Here is a 25012-nt window from a genome sequence, read left to right as displayed (position 1 = left end):
AGTCGCTGGCAAATGAAAGGTCGATTTTCACCTTAGGCAGTTCAATTTTGTCAAGTTTTTTATAACTCTTATGCCCGTTTTCACCATCAATCCCTAATTTTTAAGTGACCCCTATGGTAACACTTAACAGCAATATTCTTTTCATAGGGGTCCCTTAAAAATTAGGGATTGGTAGTGAAAACGGGCATAAGCCTGTTTTTACGACATTTCTATTTCAAATTGTGCAATCTTTCCCAATTATGTGACTGCAGCGTAATTTTGTTTTTTAGCTAAAACTTTATGTAGAACAGCCAAAAAGCTTCCCCCAAAGTATTTGCATCAAAAAACCTCCCTTGCCACAAAACAGACATACTTCAAAAACAAAAATTAACGGAACAATTCGGTGTATTCCAGCTACGCAAGCCGGTTTCGACGCTGTCGATCCCCGGCGCTATGAAGGCGTACTCTGGCGGCGGGAGGGACGCTTCGACCGAGGAGGCTGGCGTCGCGCTCGTTGGCGTGCATAGCGAGTACCCGCGCTTCGGCGAGGAGCGGGCGCTTGGCGGCGGCACCTACAAAGGCGGGGGGGCGGCGAAGCACAAACCCAATATAGGATATAGGTAGGTATCTAATGCGATTGCCGTATTGTGACTGTGCTTTAATTATTTGTATAGATCATTCATCTACGAAGACGTGCCCCACCATTCTTCCACTAATGTTTGAGTGTTATCAGTACATGCTAAAATTACACACTACAATAATGACGATCGGATTGCTCGGATCAAACTCCCCGCACCCCGCGCTTCTCTCGACCAAAAACTGGTGGGGCGCGTCTTCGTGGATGAAACGATCTACTAATCTAGGTTTGCATTTAGCGCAATTAAGATTACTTTTAAATAAAAGATCACTGGTAATGGATAGGTTAGGTTAGGTCGTGCTATGGGGGAGGTCTCACTTCTAGAGTTCAGTTCACCTTGGCTAAAATGATAATTGATTTATCAAACTACGAACTCAAGTGCGTCAAGACGTTTTTAAACTAGTGCAATGACGTCACGTCACGTCACGACAAATTAACGCTACGCCATGTTCATGTCACAAAGCTTCAAAGCAAATATTTCATGAGAAAGAAAAATATTCACAACATTTTTGGCTAAATTTTAATTTTGTACACACAAACAGTGACACAATAAGCGCGAGCTCATAGTTAGCAAAATGGAAGTGATAAGTTTTATTTTACATGACACGAGCTAGATTAACAAATATTTTAAATTAAAAAAGCTTATCCTGTACCCAAACTTTTCCGCACTTTAAAGCTTGTCCTACTACAGTATCTACTCTTTTGTTTCCAACCTTTTGCAAAAACAAAAGCTAGCTATGAAATATGTTATTCGACTCGTTAGTTTCACAAAAAACGTTTGCATTGGTTTGGATAGTTTTTGTAGACCGGGAGTGAAACCGTATTTTTGATTGTGAAACCGTTGTATGTGCTTGGTTTCAGAATTTGTCGAATGTAAACACTGGTGCGACGAGATACTGGTAGTGAACAGTGCCTATGACTGCCTTTTGTTAGTGATGTACCAATAAATCAGTCACAGTATCGAAAACTGAGCTATACGGTCGCGTGAATTTTGTGGACGTTTTTGGGTGATAAATGGAATAGTAACGTAGAAAAGGCATCGATGTAGCGACGGTAGAATTTTTAGGTAAAAAACTATCTATCGATTAACTCTTAGGCCTCAGCCTCGAACTTAGCGGGCAGCGGGGCGGCGGCGGCGGCGGCGCGGGAGCGGCAGGATCTTATGCGTAAAATCAAGTAGACCGGTTCTCGAAAACAGCGGCGCGGCAGCGGGGCGGCAGCGGGCAACGAGCGGGCAGCGGCGAGGGAGCGGGCAACGAGCGGGCAGAGCGCACTCCTTCTTTTGCCCACAATAAATCGAGCGTTAGGAATAAATTTGAATCGAAATAAAATTGTCGCCGTTGTTCAGACATTTCGTTTGCGAATAAAAACAAATATCTCGACAACACAACCCTGAACACAACATTTCGCCGCTAAAGCGCCGCGCGAGCTGCCCGCTTGTTTCGAGAACGGGTCTGCGTTGCCCGCCCCGCTCCCGCGCCGCCGCCGCTCCCGCCCCGCTGCCCGCTAAGTTCGAGGCTGAGGCCTTAGTGCTTTTTTTTATTGTGATGCGGATTTCGGCAATTATGTGCGTGCCGAAATTATTTCATACATATTAGTAGCCCACGTGATAGGAAAAATATGTAATGAAATGCGGGCACCCCGCATGCCAACCGCATATCACAGGAAAAAGGCACTAACTAGTATAATAAACATGATGAGGAAGGCTACATTAGAGCTTAAACTTATGCCAGAGTTATTAGTATTTCTTGTGGTAACAAGACTTTATCTCGATAATGACGCTGCTTAAACGGCGACACTAGACACAAAGGGCTTTCATCCGTCAAATGAAAAAGGCAAGAGCTCCCTAGAGTACTGAATCTGCCATTAATTACTATAGCGTTATCACAAACACTTCAGGCATTACATTAGATTACGTTATACAATCATTTTTATTTTTGACGATGTATGATTATAAAAACAAATCTCCATTTCATTTATGTTCCATCAAACCTTTTAATGGAAACCACGACGTATACAAAGGTTGTCAATAACGGAAATTATGATTTTATCGATAAAACAGGTGCCTAAAAATATCGACAGGTAAACCGCATCACTAAAGCAGCGGCAGGAGCCTAACCCAATCTGATCGACCGCAATACCGCAGGCCGGACAGGCGCGGATTTATAAACCCAAGCTGAAGTTACTGCGATGGCTACCTAGCTCGCATAGTGAGATTGTTTTCCCTTGAAAAAGAGGCTGATATAAGTGACTGAGAGATGAGTTTCTTAATTGTATTGCTTCTTCATCGCTGAGGCTACGTATAAAAGCGCCTTTTAAAAAGCTTATTTGCAGAAATTAATTAAATAAATAAATAAATATCCTTGGACATTTTACACTGCGCCGCTAGCCCCAAACTAAGCAAAGCTTGTACTATGGGTAACTGACTTTTAACTTGGATTTAGGATGAGCTTTAATGAAAGTACGTATCTGTACACAGTATTATCACAAATGCATTATCACATTTTGATTCTTGTTTGCCTTTGGAAAACTTTACAGTGTTTAAAATTGACACAGTCGTCTTATGTGCTGTTAGAATAAAAATTTTTGTTGCAAAATAGACACTATTACAACGACATTAGATGCCACAGTGCACAGCTTGATGTGCCGTCTGTACTACACAAACCTTTTGCAATAACTATAAAACAACTATTCGCCATGACGTCATGTTGGAACGAGGTTGGGGTAAGCGCTTTTTGAAGAATCTCCAAGCTTAAACCAAACATGGATTCTAACTTTAGTTTCTATCATATGAATTCCACACAATGTCATTGTCGAAACTGGAAAATAGGCAACTTCATCATCCTCATCATTTCAGCCATAGGACGTCCACTGCTGAACATAGGCTTGCCCCAATGACTTCCACAATGACCTGTTGGCAGCAGCCTGCATCCAGCGCCTTCCCACTATTTATGAGGTCGTCGGTCCACCTTGTGGGTGGACGTCCTACGTTGCGCTTTCCGGTACGGTATTGGTTCGGACCGATAGGCTACATTATTTTGTCACAAGTTTGATTTCATTTTAAATGGTTTTAAAATACTAGGACCTTGAAATCAATGAAGTTAAATAAATACATTAATAAGGCCTAAGGAATACAATAAGGATACTTAACTATGCAATAGTAACTTAGACCAAAGATATTGTTAGTAAGAACAAACAAGGCCGGTTATTTGGTCGCTTTATTGGGTTCAGTATACAGTTTATTGTTCGTAGATACCAAAAGCTTAGGAACGGAAAAAGCATAGAATTAAAGATATTCCTGAGCATTATTGAAAAAATCTCACTGTGTTAATAATGTTATTATTGCTTTCCTTCCATAGAAGTATTTAAAATTGTGTTAGGCTGAAAAGCTTTTTGTTATAAGAATTTTGCTATTTTTAACACTAGAGTACACGCGTGACCTATTATAGTAGACCAGAGTAACATTTTACACTACAACTTTTTTTAAACTTGTGCCAGAGAGCTAAATTGTTTACTAAAATCAATAAGCCAGTAAAACTTGGGTCGCTAGCGTCTGCGCATTTTTCTAAAATTGGCCGTCAAAACTGTGGGACTACTTAATATCCCGAAATCACTCGACAAAAAAATATGGAAGACTTGCAAAAAATGGATTTACCCCATGTACCAGGTAGTAGAAAGTCTTGAATACTATGAAAGATAAAAAACAAATCATATTTTTTCAGTAAATAATTTTTTTGCTAACATGGATCTCAGAGTGCAATTTTGGTCCAAAAAATTTACAAATTTTAAATCCGTTTATATTGTTTTATCCCGAATAGTTTTATAAAGAAACTTTGAAAATAAAAGAACTATAATAAACACTTTTATTATTTACATAGTAACTTTATGCATAAATTGCTTACAAACTGATTTACAGTGGTTTTAAATTGGCTCACCAGAGTAGGCCGCGCGTGTATTGGTGTAAAAAAAGGGGCGCGTGTACTGTAGTGTTAATCAATGAGGTTAATTCTAGCTTGTATCATACTTATCTTTAGACTGAAGATGAAAGTAAGGAGGGTTTTTAATTTTAGCATCTTGGACTCAATGATTTCGGTAAATTTTCGGAGTGTATTGAGCAAGTGCAGAACAAAAACAACGTACTTAAACTACGTGCCTTGTTACTTCCATCTATACTTATAATAAATCTGTAGAGAGGTCAATTCTGTACATTAAATATATTTTCAAAATAACTATCAGGGGGTGATTAGTGATCGATACTGATGCCAAAAATGCAATCAGTAAAATTTTTGTCTGTCTGTCTGTCTGTCTGTCTGTCTGTTCCTTATAGAAACAAAAACTACTCGACGGATTTTAACGAAACTTGGTACAATTATTCTTCATACTCCTGGGCAGGTTATAGGATACTTAGGAATTCCCACGGGAATGGGAATTACCGGGAAAATCATTTTGTATGAAAAATCTGAACCGCTTAAGTTAGACGCTTGAAATTCGGCATGCAGGTACCTTAGTAAACTTAAAGCTTAGTTACAACAGGATATTGCTAAATTCCCACGGGAACGGGAGTTAGCGGGTAAAAACATTTGTATGAAAAATCTAAACCGCTTAAGTTAGACGCTTGAAATTTGGCATGTAGGTACCTTAGTAAACTTGAAGCTTAGTTACAACAGGATATCGTAAAATTCCCACGGGAACGGGAGTTAGCGGAAAAAAACATTTGTATGAAAAAATCTAAACCGCGTAAGATAGATGAAGGGGGTAAAACGGGATCCACGCGTACGAAGTCGCGGGCGGCCGCTAGTTGAAGTAATATTGTACGTAGTATCTCAATGGTTACTTCTAAGCTTTTCTTAAGCAACAAAAGCACTATTTTCATTAACTCTCATGGGCTCAAACCAATAATCCTCGTAATAAAGTAGAGGCTGAACGTTGAGAAACCACGCTTGTATTCCTCCGAGAGTAGAATACATAAGTGATGTATCACTGGTGGGGTTGTTGGTAACTATAAAAGAATTTTATTTGTGCTGCCTTCTAGCTTTAATTATTACAAAGATTTTAGTTTAATTACCAGTTGCTAAAACGTCATAGCTAAAACCTTTTAGTTCTTTATAGCAGGCCAGACGCGTTAAATTAATTTTTAAAAGAAAATAGACTAGACTATACGACGGCACAAGAGGGTAAGCACAATGGCATCTTATAAAATTGTAACAGGAACTATTATGAAACAAAAAATATAGTTTGATGTACTGTTTACTAGGGTGTCCCGTCGTTGTATGGGAAAAAATTTTTTTTGAGCTACGGTTACGCAAGAGGTATCAAAAGTTGCGTTTTGAAATATAGATTACGATTAGCATTAAATTTAATGAGATATCTGTCATCTTGAGGCCTCTACCTGTCCTTAAAAATATTTTTAAATTGCTATTTTAGGGGTTCCTAACAAAAACTATTTATAATACAAAAATAGCGTTTTTATTAAATTTAAGGGTACATAATGAGTCACATCAAGGTTTAAAATAGTTTAAAAACCAATAAATCCATAAATACTTTCAAAACAGAATTGGCTTTTTGACCAGAATTAGGCATTTACGCGCGCGATTTTAATGTATTCCTAATTAATCCATGGGTCAGCCAAGATATCGATTTAATTTGAGGATACTCAATTCCCTTCTCACAGCAGTGTTAATAATTTTATTACGCCATTATAAAACAATGATTGGCATCTCTAAGTGGAAGCTAACAAAAATGGCTGTCAATTTTAGAAAATCAACCATAACTTGAAAACCATTTGTCCGATTTCATTACTTTTTTATTTATATGATAGCTTTACGTGTGCGCTTGATATTTTGTGGTATAAATTGTATCGATAAAATCAACCTTTAGTTAGTAATTAAAGGAAAATTGATTTTTTTTACATTGTTGTGATACTACTTTTTAAATCATTTTTTTACAAAATGTCTTATACGCTACTAAAAGTTTTACATGAGCCAATGAAGTGTATTAAATTGTCTTTAATTTGATATATAATATGTATGCGTTTCATAACTAAAAATATATTTTTACTTCCGTTGAAGTTCACCATTGGTAAAAAACTGCGTAGACAACAAAAACTTCAGCTAGAAAGTGTATATAACGTACATAAATGTTATTTATATTTAATAGTATGCTAAAACTATTTAACATGTTAATTAGTATTCTGTTTAATTATAATATTATAAAGATTTGTGGCTAGGTAGTTTTTACCTGAAAAAAATCAAAAAGTATATTACTACCATATATTGCTAAATTTTTGTTAAATATATTCTAAAAGTATGTAATATTATAACAATAAACTGCGGTGCGATACCTTACAGCAATAAAACCACAACAGAAATAATACCAACAGCCTCGCCGAAGGAGTAGAAAATTTGAGAAAAACAAGTCAAAATATGAATTCTGCTAGTTCGAACCAAACCTATTCCTCACTGGAAACAGTCTGTCATTGCCTGCAAATCATATCGAAGGGTTCAGCTGCCACTGTTATTACAAAATAAAATGAAATAATTGTGAAAAAAATATAATAGATGACAAACAGTGAAGGGCTGATTAAGTGATTTTTTGAGACATAAAAATGCCGGTAGAGCCCTTGAGACATTATTTTATATTTTTTTAATTATTTTTACGGTAATCTACATCTTATGACGCAACTTTTGAGGGGTCTTGTGTAGCGAAAATATAAAAAAAGACATTTCGGGACACCCTACTGTTTACTCCCAATAAATCTGAAAACGGTTATACTTAGGTTAGTTTTTCGAAGGCACTTTAAAGTCATAATTATATCAATATTGTCACAGCTCAGGTGATATAAAAGGCATGTATTCATTCCTTGCTCAAAATTCAATTTGGCAAATGTTAAATTAATAATCACGTAGCTCGTAGAGACGATGGTCGTTGGGGCGGAAAAGTTCTCGAGTGGCGACCACGGGCTGGAAGACGAAGCGTGGGCAGGCCTCCTACTAGGTGGACCGATGATCTGGTAAAGGTCGCGGGACGAGCCTGGATGCAGGCAGCGCAGGACCGTTCATTGTGGAAAACCTTGGGGGAGGCCTTTGTCCAGCAGTGGTCGTCATTTGGCTGAAACGAACGAACGAACGAAAATTGATAATCAGTTTTTTTTTCACGAAAGCAAATCGGCATCTGTTTACTTATGAAAGAATAACAAGTCTCGACATAAAAATTACTGTAATTTGTTATTGTTTTCCCCATTAAGTCCTAATTTCCGCGTTGAGTACACGCAGCAAAGGTTTTAATAATGACTAAACGTTTTAATACAACCTTGAACTAACGGAAATAGCCTGCATCATGGCCGCATCGATTTTGTGCCTTGTCAGGAATTATTTAAGTGCATTTTCAGCTTGTCATAAATAAGTTACTAGTGTTAATCTTACAGTCGTATAGTTGGGGATATTAGAGCCGTTATGGCGTTTTATAGCAACTTCAAAGAAATATCGGTGATCAATATCAAACAGATAGGTAATTGTGTATGGCCTTTGTTTTGGACACGATAATTGTACGGTTTCGTGACAATCGATATGTATTTATTATGTTCTCAATGAAATAGTGTCGATATGTTTCTTTGATAAACATGTATTTCTTTAATCGAAATAATCGCAAGTAAATTTATCAAACAATTTTTTACCTTACCTGTGGATTATTTTGGAAAATAAGATAAGGACTGTGACAGTAAGAAAATAATGTCTTGATCACTTTTTCACAGCCACAGTTCTAAAGAGACCAATAATAATTAGAAAACAGTTGTCTTCAGATAATGTGATTAAAACTCATCGAAGAAGACTGTGAAATCCTATGCTAGTCTCTGAGTGTAATAATTATGCATAATCAACTTCCCAAATAAAGCTGACAGTAGCAAGATAAAAAAGCATATACCCAACAGATATAATCATTGTACCATACAAAGATCAATCCCATAATCTCAGTTGGCAGAGAGGTAAACAAAACAACAAATGCGGTTACGGTCACATTAACATACAGGTGACCGACTAACCGAATCAGTATACGAGCCGTGAATGACAAAACAGATCCGTATATCACACGGTTATATGATTTATTGTCAGTATTATGTATAATACTACATAACGTCCTGAAAAACAACAATGGAAATAGTAACCAATTTTCGTAGTTCAACCCTTTTCGATTCTATTTTATTGTGTTACCTAGGATTTCGATAATTTAATACCATACTGCTTACCTACAATTATTTTTACTCAAATGAGAATGAGATTTGTAGGCATGAGTTCTAAGCACATAGTTAGCAAATTGTTTTATTTAACCCAAATTGGTTTCAAAGAATAATCTTTCCTCCCATTATGATAATTATTATTAACATCCATACAATTAAATATTTTTGTCATAATGTAGTTTAAAATACGGAATGTATTTCCTTCTGCTGAGCTGAAGGATACATCCTTCCACGACTTGACTACAAGAAACTATATCCATCTTACGCAATTGGATTGAAATGTCAAAGTTACAAGAATACCCTTTCAGTCAAAGCGTTTCTCCCTGAGCTCGATCACTTGCGGTCGAGCCTAACGGGTTGCAGTCCGATTTCAATTGCGATCGTAATTCTAGAAGGTGACAGTGAACGGGAGGGTCCACCCATCGATAAAGTTAATCTCCAAATATTGGACAGAGGCACGGAAACGGACTGATGGGGACCGATGTTAACGCGTACGATCGCATTTGGGATTCCAAATGTGCATTGGAGGAAATTTGTGGTGGGTTGAGGGAAAAAAAATGGAAGACTTACATCGTTTTATCTGACATAAAATACTTTCTTAGAAACGACTTGATTGCTGGATTTTAATGTGACCTAATTTCGTTATTATATTAATGTGTCACTAAACGTGACTTAACGAATTAGAAAATGAAAGTAAGTTCTTATGGAAAAACCATTAATTAGGTAAAAAATGTAAAAGGTTTAAAAATTTAATCAGTATCAGGGCCATAAACTAGGTCGCCTTTTTCGATTTCTATAATCATAATTTTTCAGTCTGTCTCTTTCCATACAGGAATATGTCAGAAATAAATAATATATACCCACAGGTGAGGTCGTAAAAAGGTTCTTTTTCTCATAACACTTGAGCACCACTTTATATTTTCCGGTTCATTTCGCACCCACTTGCGTGAACGCAAGACGAATTCACAAGATCCTTAAGAATTTCTTATGTAGAAAGTGTCTCAATATTAAATAAATGGAAAGGCCTTGATGTTCTTACGTATCTGTATGTGAAATATAGAGCGATTGAAACTTGAATGAAATTAATGAAACGGACAACAAAAAAAAAACATTTAAAAATATACTTCTAAGAAAATATTCACATAATAAAGCAAAGAGAGTCAAAATTTTATTATAATTGTTCTTTGATACCATTTTTAAATGCGAATATGAAATAGCAGCTCCAACTGTTGCCAAAGTTGATCAAACTTTTTCAATTACGACTTTTAACTTCGGTTAAATTAGTAAACTACAAAGTGTCAACCACCTACTCATTTTAGTTGATATGCCGCGGCCGCTATGACACAATATTATTTAACTCTACATATATCAATTTGTATGTATATTAAAGAAAAAAGAAAAGAAAAAAGGACCAACTGAAAACATCTATCGAAATTAATAAAAAAGTTTATCAACTGGTATTTAAACTAAAGCAACCACAAACAATATCAATGTTCTAATTTCAGAACAATTTGGTCATTCCAGTCCGTAGCTGTGACATAGGTACTACTTTGTGTAATTTGTTTTAAAATAGGTTGAAGGTTGAAAGCTAAAATGGGTTTTCACCGTAGATAGAACTGTTTTATATTAAATCCATTTAAAGGTTAAAACGGGCCGTACGTACATAGATGGCTCGGAGGGATAGACTCTACTTAGCGTGATTCGTATTGTCTTTTGTTTCGTTCAGAACAAAATATTAACTCACATTAAACAGTGTGCTGTTTTTACACTTGATCAGACAAAAAAGGTTGATCCTCTAGGAATTTTTCACTCAATTTTAACAATAAGAAATACTGCAACTATGGTACACGATGCAATATTCAACATCATAATTATGCAATTTGTGTCATCATTTAAAAATTTTACTAAGTTTGTTGTGAATACACTACATAAAGAAATCAAAATCTAAAATATTACTTCAGTATACAATATACATAAAGTCATACAAGGAACTAGACTGAAAATTAGCTAACACACCTTTGTGGGGCGACTATAGCTGAAGTTGTCTAAGGGACCATCCCATCAATAAAGTTAATCTTCGAATTCTTGACCTCGGCACGGAAACTGTCAGAGGTCAATGCAAGATCGAAACAGAACTGAATTGTTTCAAAGATTTATCATTAATCTAATTTAAAACCCAAAATTAGTTTGCGGTATCCTAATCTTTGTAAATTTTTAGTAGTTGAGGTTATGTCTGATTAGATAAAAGGTTTAGTTTAAAGCTATTTAACTTGATACTCAGGGAAAACAAAATGGTTAACTGTAAGTTTTGAAAGACAGTGATTTAACATATTTTTGGTATCAAAATAATAATATGACACAAAAACGTATATCGCAGCGGTAAAGTCGCTATTACGAAGTCTAAAACGACTTTCCGAACACAGAAATCAATTTTATGTGAACGTTATCGAACGATATTTGATTCGATGTTGCAATAAAACTCCTAGAATAGATAAAACACGGTGAAATCTACTGTCATAAAGTTTTAAAATAAATAAATTATCACTTTATTTAATGTTCTCCTTATCTGTTTTCAGATTAGGTAGAAGAAAGGCGCTATTTGAAAAAAGAAAACGAATAAGTGACTACGCTTTAGTAATGGGGATGTTTGGTATTATTATAATGGTTATAGAAAATGAACTTTCAAGCGCTGGTGTTTATACTAAGGTAAGATTTTAGTACCAATTAGTACTTAACTAGTACCTTTAGATTCACATAAAATACAAACTTTATTCTTTTTTACAGGCATCAATATATTCCCAGGCGTTGAAGACGCTTATATCAATGTCGACTGTGATTTTACTTGGCCTAATCGTCGCGTATCACGCTTTAGAAGTACAGGCAAGTACATTATTTATTAGACCATTTTAGAGTAAGCGAACCCTTTACGTAGCTTCACCTCTGTCTGTACGTGAGGCGCTATCTCTTGGCAGCGTCGGTAATTACGTACTTGCCTCATATCCACTCTTGAAAAACCTTCAGGCCTGACAAATTAGTATTTGAATCACAGTTTTTTCATAATTCTGGACGTATTGTTATAGTTTTTTTTTTTTGTAATTGAACAGTTAGAATCAACTTTAAAAAATTGGTTTTAATAAAAAAGAACAAGTCATTACCTGCATTTATATTTGATTTAAGAAGTGATTGTTTTAAAATACCTTTACCTTTAAAATAAATTTTGTGAATTATTGAAAAATCCACCTCAATAAAGTCGGAAAATTGATAATAATTAACAAATATTTTAACAATTTTCTTGTAAAATTCCAGTTATTTATGATAGACAACTGCGCCGACGACTGGCGGATAGCCATGACGTGGCAGCGCATAGCCCAGATAGCGTTGGAGCTGGCCATCTGTGCAGTCCACCCCATCCCTGGCCAGTACACCTTCACGTGGACCACCAAGCTTGCCAACAAAGGAGGCGTTATAGGCGTTGAAGTTGTAAGTTGATATTTTAATAGTTATTGTACTTTCTACAATATTTTGACCCTAAATATTAGTGGAGACAAATAAGAATTTTACGACTATGTGCTCCCGGTCTAATAATTGACACGAAGAAATAAGTTGCCGAAAATTTTTATTTGTTTTCGAGTACTTTCAACTTAGAATATAATTAATTTCAATAAGATATCGATATCACATGCACAGACGTTGTAATAATGAACATTCTTTGAAATAAAATCATAAGTATCCATTTTCATGTTACTGAACTCAAATCTCCAATGGCACCATTTCAAATTTTTTTAAAAACACTTTTACTATGTATACCTAGTTTTGAAATCATTGTAAAATTATAAAATCTGAAACAATAGCAGTGGTTCTTGCAGTTTTTAGTATGGGTATAATCTTCTATATTTTCCTTACTCATAAAATCACTGTAATTAAGTAAAAATGTGTTGTTGCACGTTTGTTATTTCTTACTAGGTCTCTCTATAACTGCTATTTATATTGTTGTATTTGTTTATTTCAATTGGTTTGCTTACTGACAATCCTTTTTCGATTTCTCCTTAGGGCACAATGTATAAGCAAATTCAGGTCTGTATCGAATTGTGTTAAAAGTTTTAAGTGATGTTAGTGTGTCGTTGGCATGTTTTTATGTTAAATTATGTATTGCAATTCAGTTTACGGCATAAGTAGTTTTATTGCTATCAAAACGAAGTTCATAATGCCCTACTTTTGCCATTGACTGACGGTTTTGGTCTTGTTCAAATTGTAGTGCGTCTTGTTCGTTAATTAATATGGCCGCTACCTGCTTGAGTATGGTAACAAAAATATGCAACTAATAAAGCAATGTAGTTTGGGAAATATAAAAAAGGTTTTAAAGCTTTGTTTGGAAAGTATAAAAAGCTTATATTTAATTTTCTCAAACAGTAGCGACCTCTTTCGTAAACCTTGAAATAAGGCAAAATAGCAAGGATTTAGGACGTTCGTCATACATGTCACATTTATGTGAAATTGCAGTGAATGGCAGTTTGATTAAAATGCGGAAACACAAGTCAGATATAGAAATAATAACAAAAGAAGACGATAGTCTAGATTTAGCTTACCAACAATCGTTTGAACCAACTTCAATAAAGGAGGTTATGTATCTAGACGTATATTTTCTTGGCTATGTAGTAAGTATTTGGTAACTGAAAAATATTCACATTTGCTAATTTTAGTATTCGTTATTTATTGAGATGTGATTAGTGTTTGAAATTGGCAATTTGATAAGTTATTTTAAGGACGATAAATGACTCGAAAACTCGTGTTCCCTCTGAAGCACATTTTGCCTTAACTTCTAAACTTGGAGTCGTTATTTCGAATGAGAGACTATTGCCCTAAATTTTATACTTGTGATTAAGAACAGTAAGATATTATAATTAACCGTATTTCAATGAAACAGTCTGTTACTGCATTTTGTTCACCAATTATTTTCAGTGCCGTGTGATAGTTGTATGTTTACCGTTTAACTTGATTGATGAATCCCCAAGTGCACAATATTTACCTTTTGATAATGATTTAAATCCAAATAATGTGAGCCCTTACTGACATCACTTGAAATGAAAAATAAAGGTATATTCATATTGCTACATGGCATGCTAGATTTGTATGAAACCGTGGAAAGGTCAGTGATTTCATAAAAATATCTCACTCTTTCCCATGCCTATTAGTACCTAGTGTGAATATACCTTGAAATCATACTCACGTGCCTTAAGGTGTTTGCACATAATTTGTAACTTTAATTTGATTTGTTACCCTAACTTTTTCCTTACTGATTTAAAAAATACAAAATCCCTTTTATCTTTGATTGCCCCCTAAACGTACAAATGACAAGACAGACGTAACATCCATATTTTTCTTATGGAAGATAAATTAACACCATTCTTGTTCTTTTTATTTCAGGTCCCATACGACGTCACGCTCTCGTTACCGATGTTCTTTCGGTTATATCTCATATGCAGGGTCATGTTACTACACAGCAAGTTGTTCACGGATGCGTCTTCAAGGAGTATAGGAGCTTTAAACAGGATTAATTTTAACACTAGGTAATAAAGTCCATATTATATTGACAAAACTTACTCCTCTTTACCACCAATAGTCTCTGCATTTAGATGACTCGATTGTAGCGTCGTAGCAAGTAGCGCTACGGAGCTACGAAATATACATTTTGTATAGCCAATTTATAAGCGTGCTACGAAATATGGTGCAGTTTAATCCGGTAATAACAAAATTCTGTCCTTGTAAAGTATTATTCACACGGTGTTTTGATGGTGATTTGCACGCCTTTTTGGTTATGTATTGTGTAAAAACTTGTTTTTCTGGTCTCAATTTATAAAAAGTTACAAATATTAATGTTTTATTTTCTTATTTTTAATGTACAGAAACCAATTTCTAGTGTTGTGTGTACATAAATGTGTTTTAAAATTATTTGTATTTGTATTTTCGTGTTCATAATGGTACTTTTGTATATTCCACAGATTTGTTTTGAAGACACTAATGACCATTTGCCCTGGTACTGTGTTACTAGTTTTTATGGTGTCATTATGGATCATTGCGAGTTGGACGCTAAGGCAATGCGAAAGGTCAGTATTATTGTTACCTACGTGTCGTCATTTTACCATAACATAATATAAGTAATAATGTCATCTAATAAGCCATTGGCTAAACTGCCAAAATTCTGGAGTGTATTTTTGGCAAGTCATTTATTATTTACTTTATTATTCACATTTTACTTTCGAAAATAGTTTTGTGCTCAACCGGTCGTTATTTTTACACCATTTTTTGCTTCCATTATTTTATTTACCATCCATGTTCTTATTTTCATTCGTATTCACCAGTGTATTGCAGAAGTGGGTATGCTCTTGCTTTATGTGATGTGGCGTTGTATATAAGTTTGTTTCGCTTTTTCGATCCACCGTGTTTATGTTATCGATGTCTAAGTTCTACATTTATAGGATTCTGTAGTAACGCAAGGTTCATGACCATCACAATGAAATACAAGAGTTTGACTTTGAAAATTTTCGCAATCCTAGCTTCATAAGAATAAATGAGAGTACACTGCTATCAAACTATTAGTTTATGTGTTAGATGTAGTGTGAAATGGAGGAGACGATACGCTTGTTGTGATACACTTGTATTGAAGTCACTAAGCACAAAATGCAGTTTCTGCAAAAGCAAAACAATAATTTTAAGACACGCAATCAATTTAAAAAGTTGTAATTAAGTGAACTGACAAGCTTTAATAAAATGCAAAATAAACAAAATGGCAATAAATATGTAATTTACGCACAAAATGGCTCTAAACACAAACAAAAACACTTAGATGGCTTACAAAGGTGTGCCAAAGTCTACGTACATGCACTTGAGTATTGCACTTACGTCACATTCATGCATCAATACAAGTTACCTCTATCCCTTTCAAGCAGATTGCTTACAGTTCTTCCTCACTGTATGTTTCTTTCTTCTTCTCTTGTCTTCTGAATGTTATATCTGTGTTTCCGTAACCCTGTTCACCTAGGCAAATTGAGAAATTTAATTCACGCATGGCTAAAAGTAATAATTGTTTGGTATTCAACCCAGATAAGTGTTTAGACTGCACGTTATATTTAAAGTCTTATTGTTATTTAGTGGATAAATGTGTAGAGGGAGGTATGTTTTCAAAATTAATCGGCATGTCGCAATGTTATGGCATGGATTTACGTCTATGCTTGGACATTTGCTTTCAATTTTAAATTAGCGATGTTTCTCTGTAAATTTTATTGGAATCCATGATTAGGAGTTGCTTTTCGAATCCACGCGGTTCGATTGATTGTCAATATGTTGATTATTTTTTGTGGTTATACAAACGGTTATCTTGTGGTTCTTGTCGGGCATTTTGGCTCTCAGGTTCCACGATGAAGACCATGCCAATTTGCTAAACTCAATGTGGCTGACGGCTATAACCTTCCTCTGTGTTGGCTACGGCGATATCGTTCCCAACACTTACTGCGGCCGTGGCATAACCCTGACCTGCGGTATGGTGGTATGTATAAACCAGTAGGATACTTTGGGTTGACATTAAGGACCTCGATTCGTATCTTCCGTAAAAAACTCCGCCGTCCTCACTAGACACGGCAAGGCATGACTATTTTAACCATTAAATAACCATTGCTTTGTCTAGCGGACAGTTAGGTCGGTAAAGGTGAGCCATTTTATGTGTTTATTTCAAAACTACACACATTTGAAGCAAACTTTCAATTCGAAATCAAAGTCAAACTCTTTAGCGTTGAATTTGTTTTTATTTACGTTTATTTGTGTTCTCTTATTCACTGTCGCACAGATACAACGTTGCTTAGGTAGGCTTATACACTTAATTTAAAAGGCGTAGTCGGTCGTCCGAGTAAAACTTTGAAATTCGATTCAGGTTTCACGATGAAGAACATGCTAACCTACTCAATGCGATGTGGCTTATTGCAATTACGTTTCTCTCCGTTGGTTTTGGTGACATTGTGCCAAATACATATTGCGGCAGAGGTATAGCTGTTAGCACCGGCATTATGGTAAGTTCCTCACAGACAAATATTGTATACTTGTGTTGACTGACACGTATTATGCACAGAATGAAGACTTATCTCTTGCTGCGTAAATCATACCAACATCTTCGTTGGGATGCTTTCGCTTCTCTAAAATTTAATGAATCAGGTCAGTCAACACTCCTTTTAAATCAATGTAACTATCAGTCTCACTCTATACTGATGTTTCACACTGTCTAATGAAATTCTACGCAACTCACCGAGTTCTCGATGTATCAGTGTTGAAGTATTTAATATGTGTACAAATATCATTTTTGTTTCGATGTATTGAATTATTGTTTCTGCAAAAAGTATTGTATAGAACACATTACTGTTACATTGCCACGACTATGTAACTTACACTCAATGTATACACTTATTTTATACAGGTTATCTACATTATTATGTTTATTTTTGTTACCGACTAAGGTAGTACTTGCTACTAATATGATATTTGGATAAATTTTAATAAATAAAGAACTAGAACCGTCTTCAATGATTTTTAAAGTAAATTAACGTCCATTTCCCTGTTAAAACCAGCTATTAGAAATTATATATTTTGTAGTATGGAATGCTTCATTTCTCCTTACTCTTTCTAGTACTCTCTTCACTTGAATATTTCACTGAATTGCACAATAAGTTTGTTTTTTAAAATGGCTCACTTTTCCTATGATTACTTTGGATAAAATGTACATTGAATCTTTTGCACCTAAATAGTGTTTGTGTTAAATGTTGGTTAAATAACAAAATAGATGTTCTTAATGTTAAATGGAAGTAAACGTCTGTGAACTGTGCACTGAATAGTGAAACTTGCACTAAATGGAACCGACTTTCACAATTAATTTAATTAATTAAACTAAGATTGGTAATTTTAAATTGTGACGACAAAAGTGTGAAAGATCGTTGTGTACAGTTTGAAGCTCAAACCAACGATTTTCGTACTTGAACTCGCTCTTAACCTTATAGACTTGCATTATTGCACAATAAATTATAGCGACATAAAACATAAGAAGTTAAATGCCTTTTTATTAAATAAGATTTTTATTTTTTTTAATTAATTTCTAAAGACGATTAACTGAGACAGATTTGAAATGTTTTAAATATGGAAATCTAATTGAAATTTCAAAGTTACAATGACTCAGTTAACCAGTCTTGCTCATTAAAATAATTTCTTAAAAATAAAGCACATAGCTGAAAATTATAGTTTCTTTTGGTTTAGCCTTCAATTAGCCTATTGGAATGTCAAAATTCTAAATGCTTACACGTTCGCTTGCATTTTACATTAAGATATTCAATTAACAGGGAGCTGGATGCACAGCGTTATTAGTCGCGGTTGTTTCAAGAAAATTAGAATTAACTAGAGCTGAGAAGCACGTACATAACTTCATGATGGACACACAACTTACTAAAAGAGTAAGTATACCGGCGACTTAAGTTCATCAATTATTGTTAATCTAATTAACAGGGGGCTGGATGTACAGCATTGTTAGTGACAGTGGCTTCGCGAAAATTAGAATTGACTAGAGCGGAGAAACATGTTCATAACTTCATGATGGAAACCCAGCTCACTAAGAAGGTAAGGTCTCTGTTACAGGAGTAACAGACGGCGATTCAGGTAAGATAAGGATAAGATAAGCTTCGCTAATCACGATAACACTAGAACGCTTAGGGGTTGCAATGTACACTAATAATAACATTTGCTATAAACCAGTGGTTCTCAATCTGGGGGGTACCTACACTGGGGGATCAAAAAAAGGCTGTTAATAAGTTGACTAATATTATATAAAGAGTTCAAAGCCTGCTTTTGGGTACAAAAAAAATATCTTTTTTTTTAAATGAAATTTTGAAACATTTTTAAATGCTATTTTCAGTTATGCAATTTAGCATTATGTTGCTTTAAGTAAGTAAATACACTCGGATTACTCATTTTGTCAGTCCTATCGGTCTATTGGGTTATAAAGAAAAATAGTTACTGAAGTTGGTATTTACATCTTAGATTATACATAGATCGTTTCATCCACGAAGACGCGCCTCACCAATTTTTGGTCGAGGGAAGCGCCGTAGTGTGCGTGTGCTCATAGATATGATTTTAGCGTGTACCGATAAGACTCAAACATTAGCAGAAGAATGGTTGTGCGCGTCTTCGTGCATAAAATGATCTACAGAGCTCAATTCCTTGCTAGTATTTTTGGGGTCTACCGTTTAAGAAGGTTGGGAACTGCTGCTATAAACTAACTATACTATTAAACCTGCTCGAAATTAAATTATTTTGCACACTGAGCTACTTTTGTCACAAATCTAGCTAAAAGACAAACCTAGCTCAAAGTTAAACCAGTTAATCTAAACTACATAAACGCTAACACACAAGTTTGTTGTAGGTATTGAACTCACGATTGCAGAATGATAATAAACCGTATGCTTGATAAACTTTAACAAATTAATAAAAACTTTAAAAATAATGAAAACTAATTATTGACTATTGTTATTGATGTGCTTTAGAAATTTTAATAAATATTGATATTTATACAACCTGATTTATAACATTCAGAGAACCACTTAATGAGACAACTAATTATCATAAATTATTTGTTATGTAACACCCTGAAAACCACATGTAATAGACCAAACGACTATGATTGGCCACACAGTGTTTATTCTACCGAAATAAAGTAAAAACCCTGCAAAATAAACAATGAAATTTCAAAACACATCAATAATAAGTCGACACAGTTGATACCTCACCGTAGTATAAATAGTAGCATGGCGAATGAAACACTAAATATAAATGAATATTTACAGCTGAAAAACGCAGCAGCAAACGTACTACGAGAGACGTGGCTAATTTATAAGCATACGCGACTCGTGAAGAGAGTCCACCCAGGTCGAGTGAGGACGCACCAGAGAAAATTCCTACTAGCTATTTATGCGTAAGTATGCTCTATTTACCAAGCATTCACTTAAAATACCTATAATTAGGTGAACTACGCGATTCTGTACATGAGCAGAAGCACATAGGACTGGTACGTGAGAATAAGCTCATTGTAGGTATTAGAGCGCTTTCACATTTAGGCGATTTAGCAGCGCGACAAACGCGCGACTGATGCGCTGCCGAACATTTCATACTATGTGACAGCGGATGCATCTCTTCACATTATAAAAACGCCGCTGCCGAGCTGCAGTCGCGCTACTAACGCCCTAATGTGAAAGCGCTCTTAGACTTAGAAAAAAAGAACTGTGTCTCATTTATTTTGTAGTTCATTGTGAAAACGCTTAAGAAATTGAACATACACGTACGTCTACGAGTATGTAATGCAAAACTTTCTCAGGCAATTTGTTCTAAAGGTTTTTACGAGTGTCATAGCTATGCTCTCATTAATCGACATTAAAAATTTGGAGCGTTTTCATTTTGCGCCACAATTAATTTAACGAAAAAAATAACAACTCATTACAATTTTATTTACAGGTTACGAAAAGTCAAGATGGATCAAAGAAAACTCATGGACAACGCCAACACAATAACAGACATGGCAAAGGTACGACGAATTCCCCGATAATGTCTTAGCTAAAGCTACACTCATTTTTACACTCCCATTTAGTTATTTAGTTAGCACTCAAGGTTTAGCCAGATGCGATCTCCATTTTGGAGTTCTGATGCTTGAAAGTTAGTTGCTAGTAAATAGCAGAAAAATCTAGATTTATTACTTAATTAAAGTAGGATTTTTTCAATTGGCATGTACCTTTTCGAAACTCCATACCCACTTGCTTAGCGCATGATCAAAATTTAGTACCTTTAGCCAGATAGCGCATGTCTTTATCTAGAACTTAGAAAAGTAGATAATTACAGCACCTTAGAAACACCGAGCTACATATTCGGTGATAGAAGTCTTTCTTTACGACCTTTTATCGACATTACACAAACAAGCATGGAACACACAGTATTTCAGACATAATACCTACATTATTTTCACTCGATACAAATACAGATTATACAAGAAATAGTGATTTTAATCTACAGTAAAGTTTGAACTGCAAAGCGATTGATAGTAGGACCCCTTTCTGTTGCAGACCCAGAACACCGTCTATGAGATCGTCTCGGATATGAGCACGAGGCAAGACAGCATAGAAGAGAGGCTGACTAGTTTAGAAGAAAAACTTACATCATTACAGGTAATATGAACTTAATTAAAAGTAGCTCTCCAAATCAGACCCCTCTTTCTCACTGGGCACTCTAGGCGCGTGCCCAGGGTCCCGCGATCAAGGGGGATCCCAAATCAGTAAAGAGTTCTATAATTTTCCTTTTTTTTAGGAGAAAGGTCCCTCTTGGTTCTTAAATTCCCAAAGTTTCCAGTAGATTAAAGACTGTCCTGTTCCAAATGGAAAGTTCTTTAGTTTCTGGTAAAGATTAAGTTCAATAATTTTGACACTAGAGTAGGGTTTGTATTTATTTTCAATTTTTTACTGCGAAACCACAAAAATTGGCTCACCTATAGCCATAGACATAGCTGACAATGGTAGGTAACTGAGTTTCTTGCGTTGCTTTTTCTCAACACTGGCCCATTTAGTGTCCCGAAGACTGCTTCGGTATTCAACTGTGGTAGGTTTAAAGTGATTCTGAGACGCGTACGAGTAAAAGCCTGTTTACTTAACTCGCAATTTATTTCAATGTAATATTGTCCAAAAGTACAGTCGCAGAATGAAAAGGTTCGTCACCTTAGTGTCGGTTTTCGCTTGCACTGGGTACTGTAAGAGTCAAACCTGCCAACATAACAGTGCAAGAAACAGTGCTGCTAACATTTAAATAAATATGACATTTGCTAACGAATAAGGTTTTGCTTGTTTATTTTTCTATCCCATCAGTGCAATGCAATGATTACATTGAGCAATTGACAATAGGTTTTTTTTTTATTTAATAGAAATAATAATGGCAGGTTGAACCAACAAGGTTTTAGTTTATCAATCATAATAATCTTCTTGACAAGATAAATTGTCAAACAACTTTGATCTGAATAATTTTGAACTTTACTGACGAACAGTTAAAGATTATTTTCTCTAACTCGAGATTATTCTGTAACATAGTTTCAAAAGGTATTATGTGCTCGCGATTCGTTGAAGGAATCAATTTGAAAACTGACGAACCTTTTCATTCCGTGACTGTACAATAAATTCTCAAACTCAAGAATGCATTTTATTAAGTAGTTCTGCGTGAACAAATGCCTTAATGACTTGTAAGTTTGTATGAAAATTCCATAGTGTTTTGATTTTGGAGATTTACCAAACTAATATGAAACCCATTAACCTCATTTCAGGAACAAGTGAACAACCTGCCAGATGTAATGGCGCGGTGCCTGCAGCAGTGCTGGGAGCGAGCAGAACAGCGGAGGAACTTCTTGCACCCCGACACGGCTGCGGCACCGACGCCACCCGCCTCTACCATAGCGCCTTATGCCAGGTATCTATAAAGCCTATTTTAGGAATAAACCAGTAGTTGCAGCACTTGCAGCAGTGATGGGAGCGAGCAGAACAACGGAGGATCTTTTTGCATCTTGACACAGCTGCGGCATCGACGCCACCCGCCTCTACCACAGTGCCTTATGCCAGGTATCTATAAAGCCTATTTTAGGAATAAACCAGTAGTTGCAGCACTTGCAGCAGTGATGGGAGCGAGCAGAACAGCGGAGGATCTTTTTGCATCTTGACACGGCTGCGGCACCGACGCCACCCGCCTCTACCATAGCGCCTTATGCCAGGTAGGTATCTATAAAGCTTCTTTTAGGAGTAAAATAGGTGTAGTCAGTAGTTGGAGCAGTGCTGGGAGGGAGTGTAACGGCAGAAGAACTTCATGCATCATGACAAGGCTGCGGCCCGATACCACCCGCCTCTACCATAGCGCCTTATGCCAGGTATCTATAAAGCCTATTTTAGGAATAAACCAGTAGTTGCAGCAGTGGTGGGAGCGAGCTGAACACTGGAGAAACTTCTTGCACCCGACACGGCTGTGGCACCGACGCCACCCGCCTCTACCATAGCGCCTTATGCCAGGTATCTATAAAGTTTTTTTTAGCAATAAACTAAATGTAACCAGTAGTTACAGCATTGGTAAGGGGAGTGGAACAGTGGAGGAACTTCTTGCACCCCGACACGGCTGCGGCACCGACGCCACCCGCCTCTACCATAGCGCCTTATGCCAGGTATATTTAAAGCCTCTTTTAGGAGTAGAATAGTAAATCAAAAACAATACTTGTCAAAAAAATCAAGTCTCGCAACTCAGTTGTTCTACGGTAAAAAGTTGTGAGATCCATGTAATACTTAATTTACACGTGTTTTCATGCGATGGCCAAGTCAATATATTTATGTAAAACGTTAAAGATTTCCTGGCCTGCATTTGGTATTACATGGATCTCACAACTTTTTACCGTAGAACAACTGAGTTGCGAGACTTGGTTTTTTTGACAAGTATTGTTTTTGATGGGATCTCATTTCTTTTTGTATTTTGTAGACAGCAGTTATGTATCTAGAAAACTGGACCGAAATTGAAAAATTTTATTCGACTTGGCGGTTGCACTACCGTGCCCCAAATCTCATTTCTTTTTGTATTTTGTAGACAGCAGTTATGTATCTAGAAAACTGGACCGAAATTGAAAAAATTTACTCGACTTGGCGGTTGCACTACCGTGCCCCCAAATGTTTTAGTTTTTTCTTGATTCATACACCAAACACTACTTATATTCCAAATTTGAAGCTTCTAGGTCTGCTAGAAGTGCCTTAGAATTTTGATGATCGGTGAGTCAGTCAGTTAGTCAGTGAGTCAGTGAGTGACAAAATTAAGTAACTTTGACCCGTTATAATTCTTAAACTTCTGGTTCAAATTGAATGAAATTTTAAATTATACCGTGTCTTTACAATGCCTGCATAGCTAATGAAAATTCAGCCTTCTAGTTTTATCCACAACGAAGTTACAGGCGGTCGAAAATGGCCTGAATTGCTTCGAGAAAAGGATGGTACGGCCGTGCCGCTTTTTTGCTCGACTTGGTGGGGGCACTGCTGTGCCCCCAGATAGTCAGTGGTTGGAACAGTGCTGCTGGGAGCGAGTGGAGTAACTTCTTGCATCTCGACACGGCTGACATTATCTGAATAGATCAGTTGTAATCTGAAGTTGCAGCATTGCTGTAGCAAGCTGAACTACGGAAGAATCGCATTCTGAAACAGTTGCGGCCACGAGGCCACCCACCCTTACACCACTTCGCTATGGTTTAGGGCACTCCACTGCTAGGTTTGGTTACTGGATATCTTAACACCTTTATTAAGAAAAGTCAGACGTGTGAAATTGATCATTTAGTAACAATGCTGGCCTAGACCTTCAGCTTTAGCTGTAGCTGCACATTTAATTAAACAATATCTTTTTTGCTGTGAAGATTATTTTCAGCACTTGCCAAATATTTGTCGTGAAGCGCTGGTACGGCAAAAAATAATGAGACATGTTTAGGCTCTTTTAGAGAATATTTTGACGATTTGTAAGCACTGATTTAATTAGTCTGTACGAATATAGATGGTTTTTATTTTTGGTAATGAACGTATTCTTATGTTCCAGAACACTAGCGTCCACGACGCACCCGTGGCCGCAGAGCCCCGTCCTCCAGCCTCCCGGGAGAACGCATTCGGCCCCCGAGAGCACCGCGGCCCCCTCGCCGACCCCCCAGCCCACCAGCCCCGCGCCCTCGCGGCCCCCCCTACCCAGCTGAGTACCGCCTTCCAACTCCGAACTCCTGTGCTGAACTCGACGAAACTCGGCGCCCCTCCTCTGACCTCCCCACAACCCGAGCCCGCCGGGAATCAAGTATGACTGCGATGTAAAATACTGAACACGAATTTATTATAGATGGTGGTGGCGTCAAAACTACGGTGTTATTCTTTTGGATTATCTTTTCGGTTTCGCTTTACCATGCCTGTCAGTTTGAGGGATCTTGAATTTGATTTTTGATGCATAAAATTGTAAAAAAATTAATCAACACATTTTGATCGAACAAGACCAATTAATTGATCATTTAATAAAGAAATAAAGAAGAAGATTAATAAAAAGAAATTTTTGATGAT

At 36.3% G+C, this 25012-nt stretch overlaps 1 protein-coding gene across 9 annotated transcripts; it reads left to right on the top strand.

Annotated features, from left to right (window-relative positions):
* The first annotated feature begins 396 nt into the window (after nt 1-396).
* SK (small conductance calcium-activated potassium channel) lies at nt 397-25012 on the top strand. Of its 9 annotated transcripts, none has more exons than XM_028308307.1 (14): nt 397-599; nt 11426-11555; nt 11634-11729; nt 12156-12329; nt 12900-12923; nt 14274-14416; nt 14849-14953; nt 16774-16909; nt 18387-18497; nt 19721-19848; nt 20385-20454; nt 20987-21088; nt 22228-22370; nt 24510-25012. In XM_028308307.1, the coding sequence occupies exons 1-14, from the start codon at nt 433-435 to the stop codon at nt 24658-24660; spliced, it is 1680 nt and encodes a 559-aa protein (XP_028164108.1). In that variant the 5' UTR covers nt 397-432; the 3' UTR covers nt 24661-25012. The 9 variants fall into 9 exon arrangements, with proteins under 9 accessions (XP_028164108.1, XP_028164105.1, XP_028164109.1 ...); XM_028308304.1 differs by having other exon boundaries at nt 20969-21088; XM_028308308.1 differs by lacking the exon at nt 18387-18497 and adding an exon at nt 18224-18334.

The sequence above is a fragment of the Ostrinia furnacalis genome, unplaced genomic scaffold, assembly GCF_004193835.3.
Source record: "Ostrinia furnacalis isolate ACB-3 unplaced genomic scaffold, ASM419383v2 OfSCF2409, whole genome shotgun sequence".
In the NCBI taxonomy this organism is placed as follows: Eukaryota; Metazoa; Arthropoda; class Insecta; order Lepidoptera; family Crambidae; genus Ostrinia; species Ostrinia furnacalis.
The sequence above is the reverse complement of the archived record's forward strand: the minus strand, read 5'-3'. Positions and strand labels throughout refer to the sequence as shown.

What these genes read in the sequence shown, in the direction of transcription:
- SK (XM_028308304.1), top strand. Translation starts at nt 433, where the DNA reads ATGAAGGCGTACTCTGGCGGCGGGAGGGACGCTTCGACCGAGGAGGCT. An exon ending in ACGCTAAGGCAATGCGAAAG is followed by an intron (nt 14,954 to 16,773) that starts GTCAGTATTATT and finishes AATTCGATTCAG; the next exon opens with GTTTCACGATGAAGAACATG. An exon ending in CAATAACAGACATGGCAAAG is followed by an intron (nt 20,455 to 20,968) that starts GTACGACGAATT and finishes GATTGATAGTAG; the next exon opens with GACCCCTTTCTGTTGCAGAC.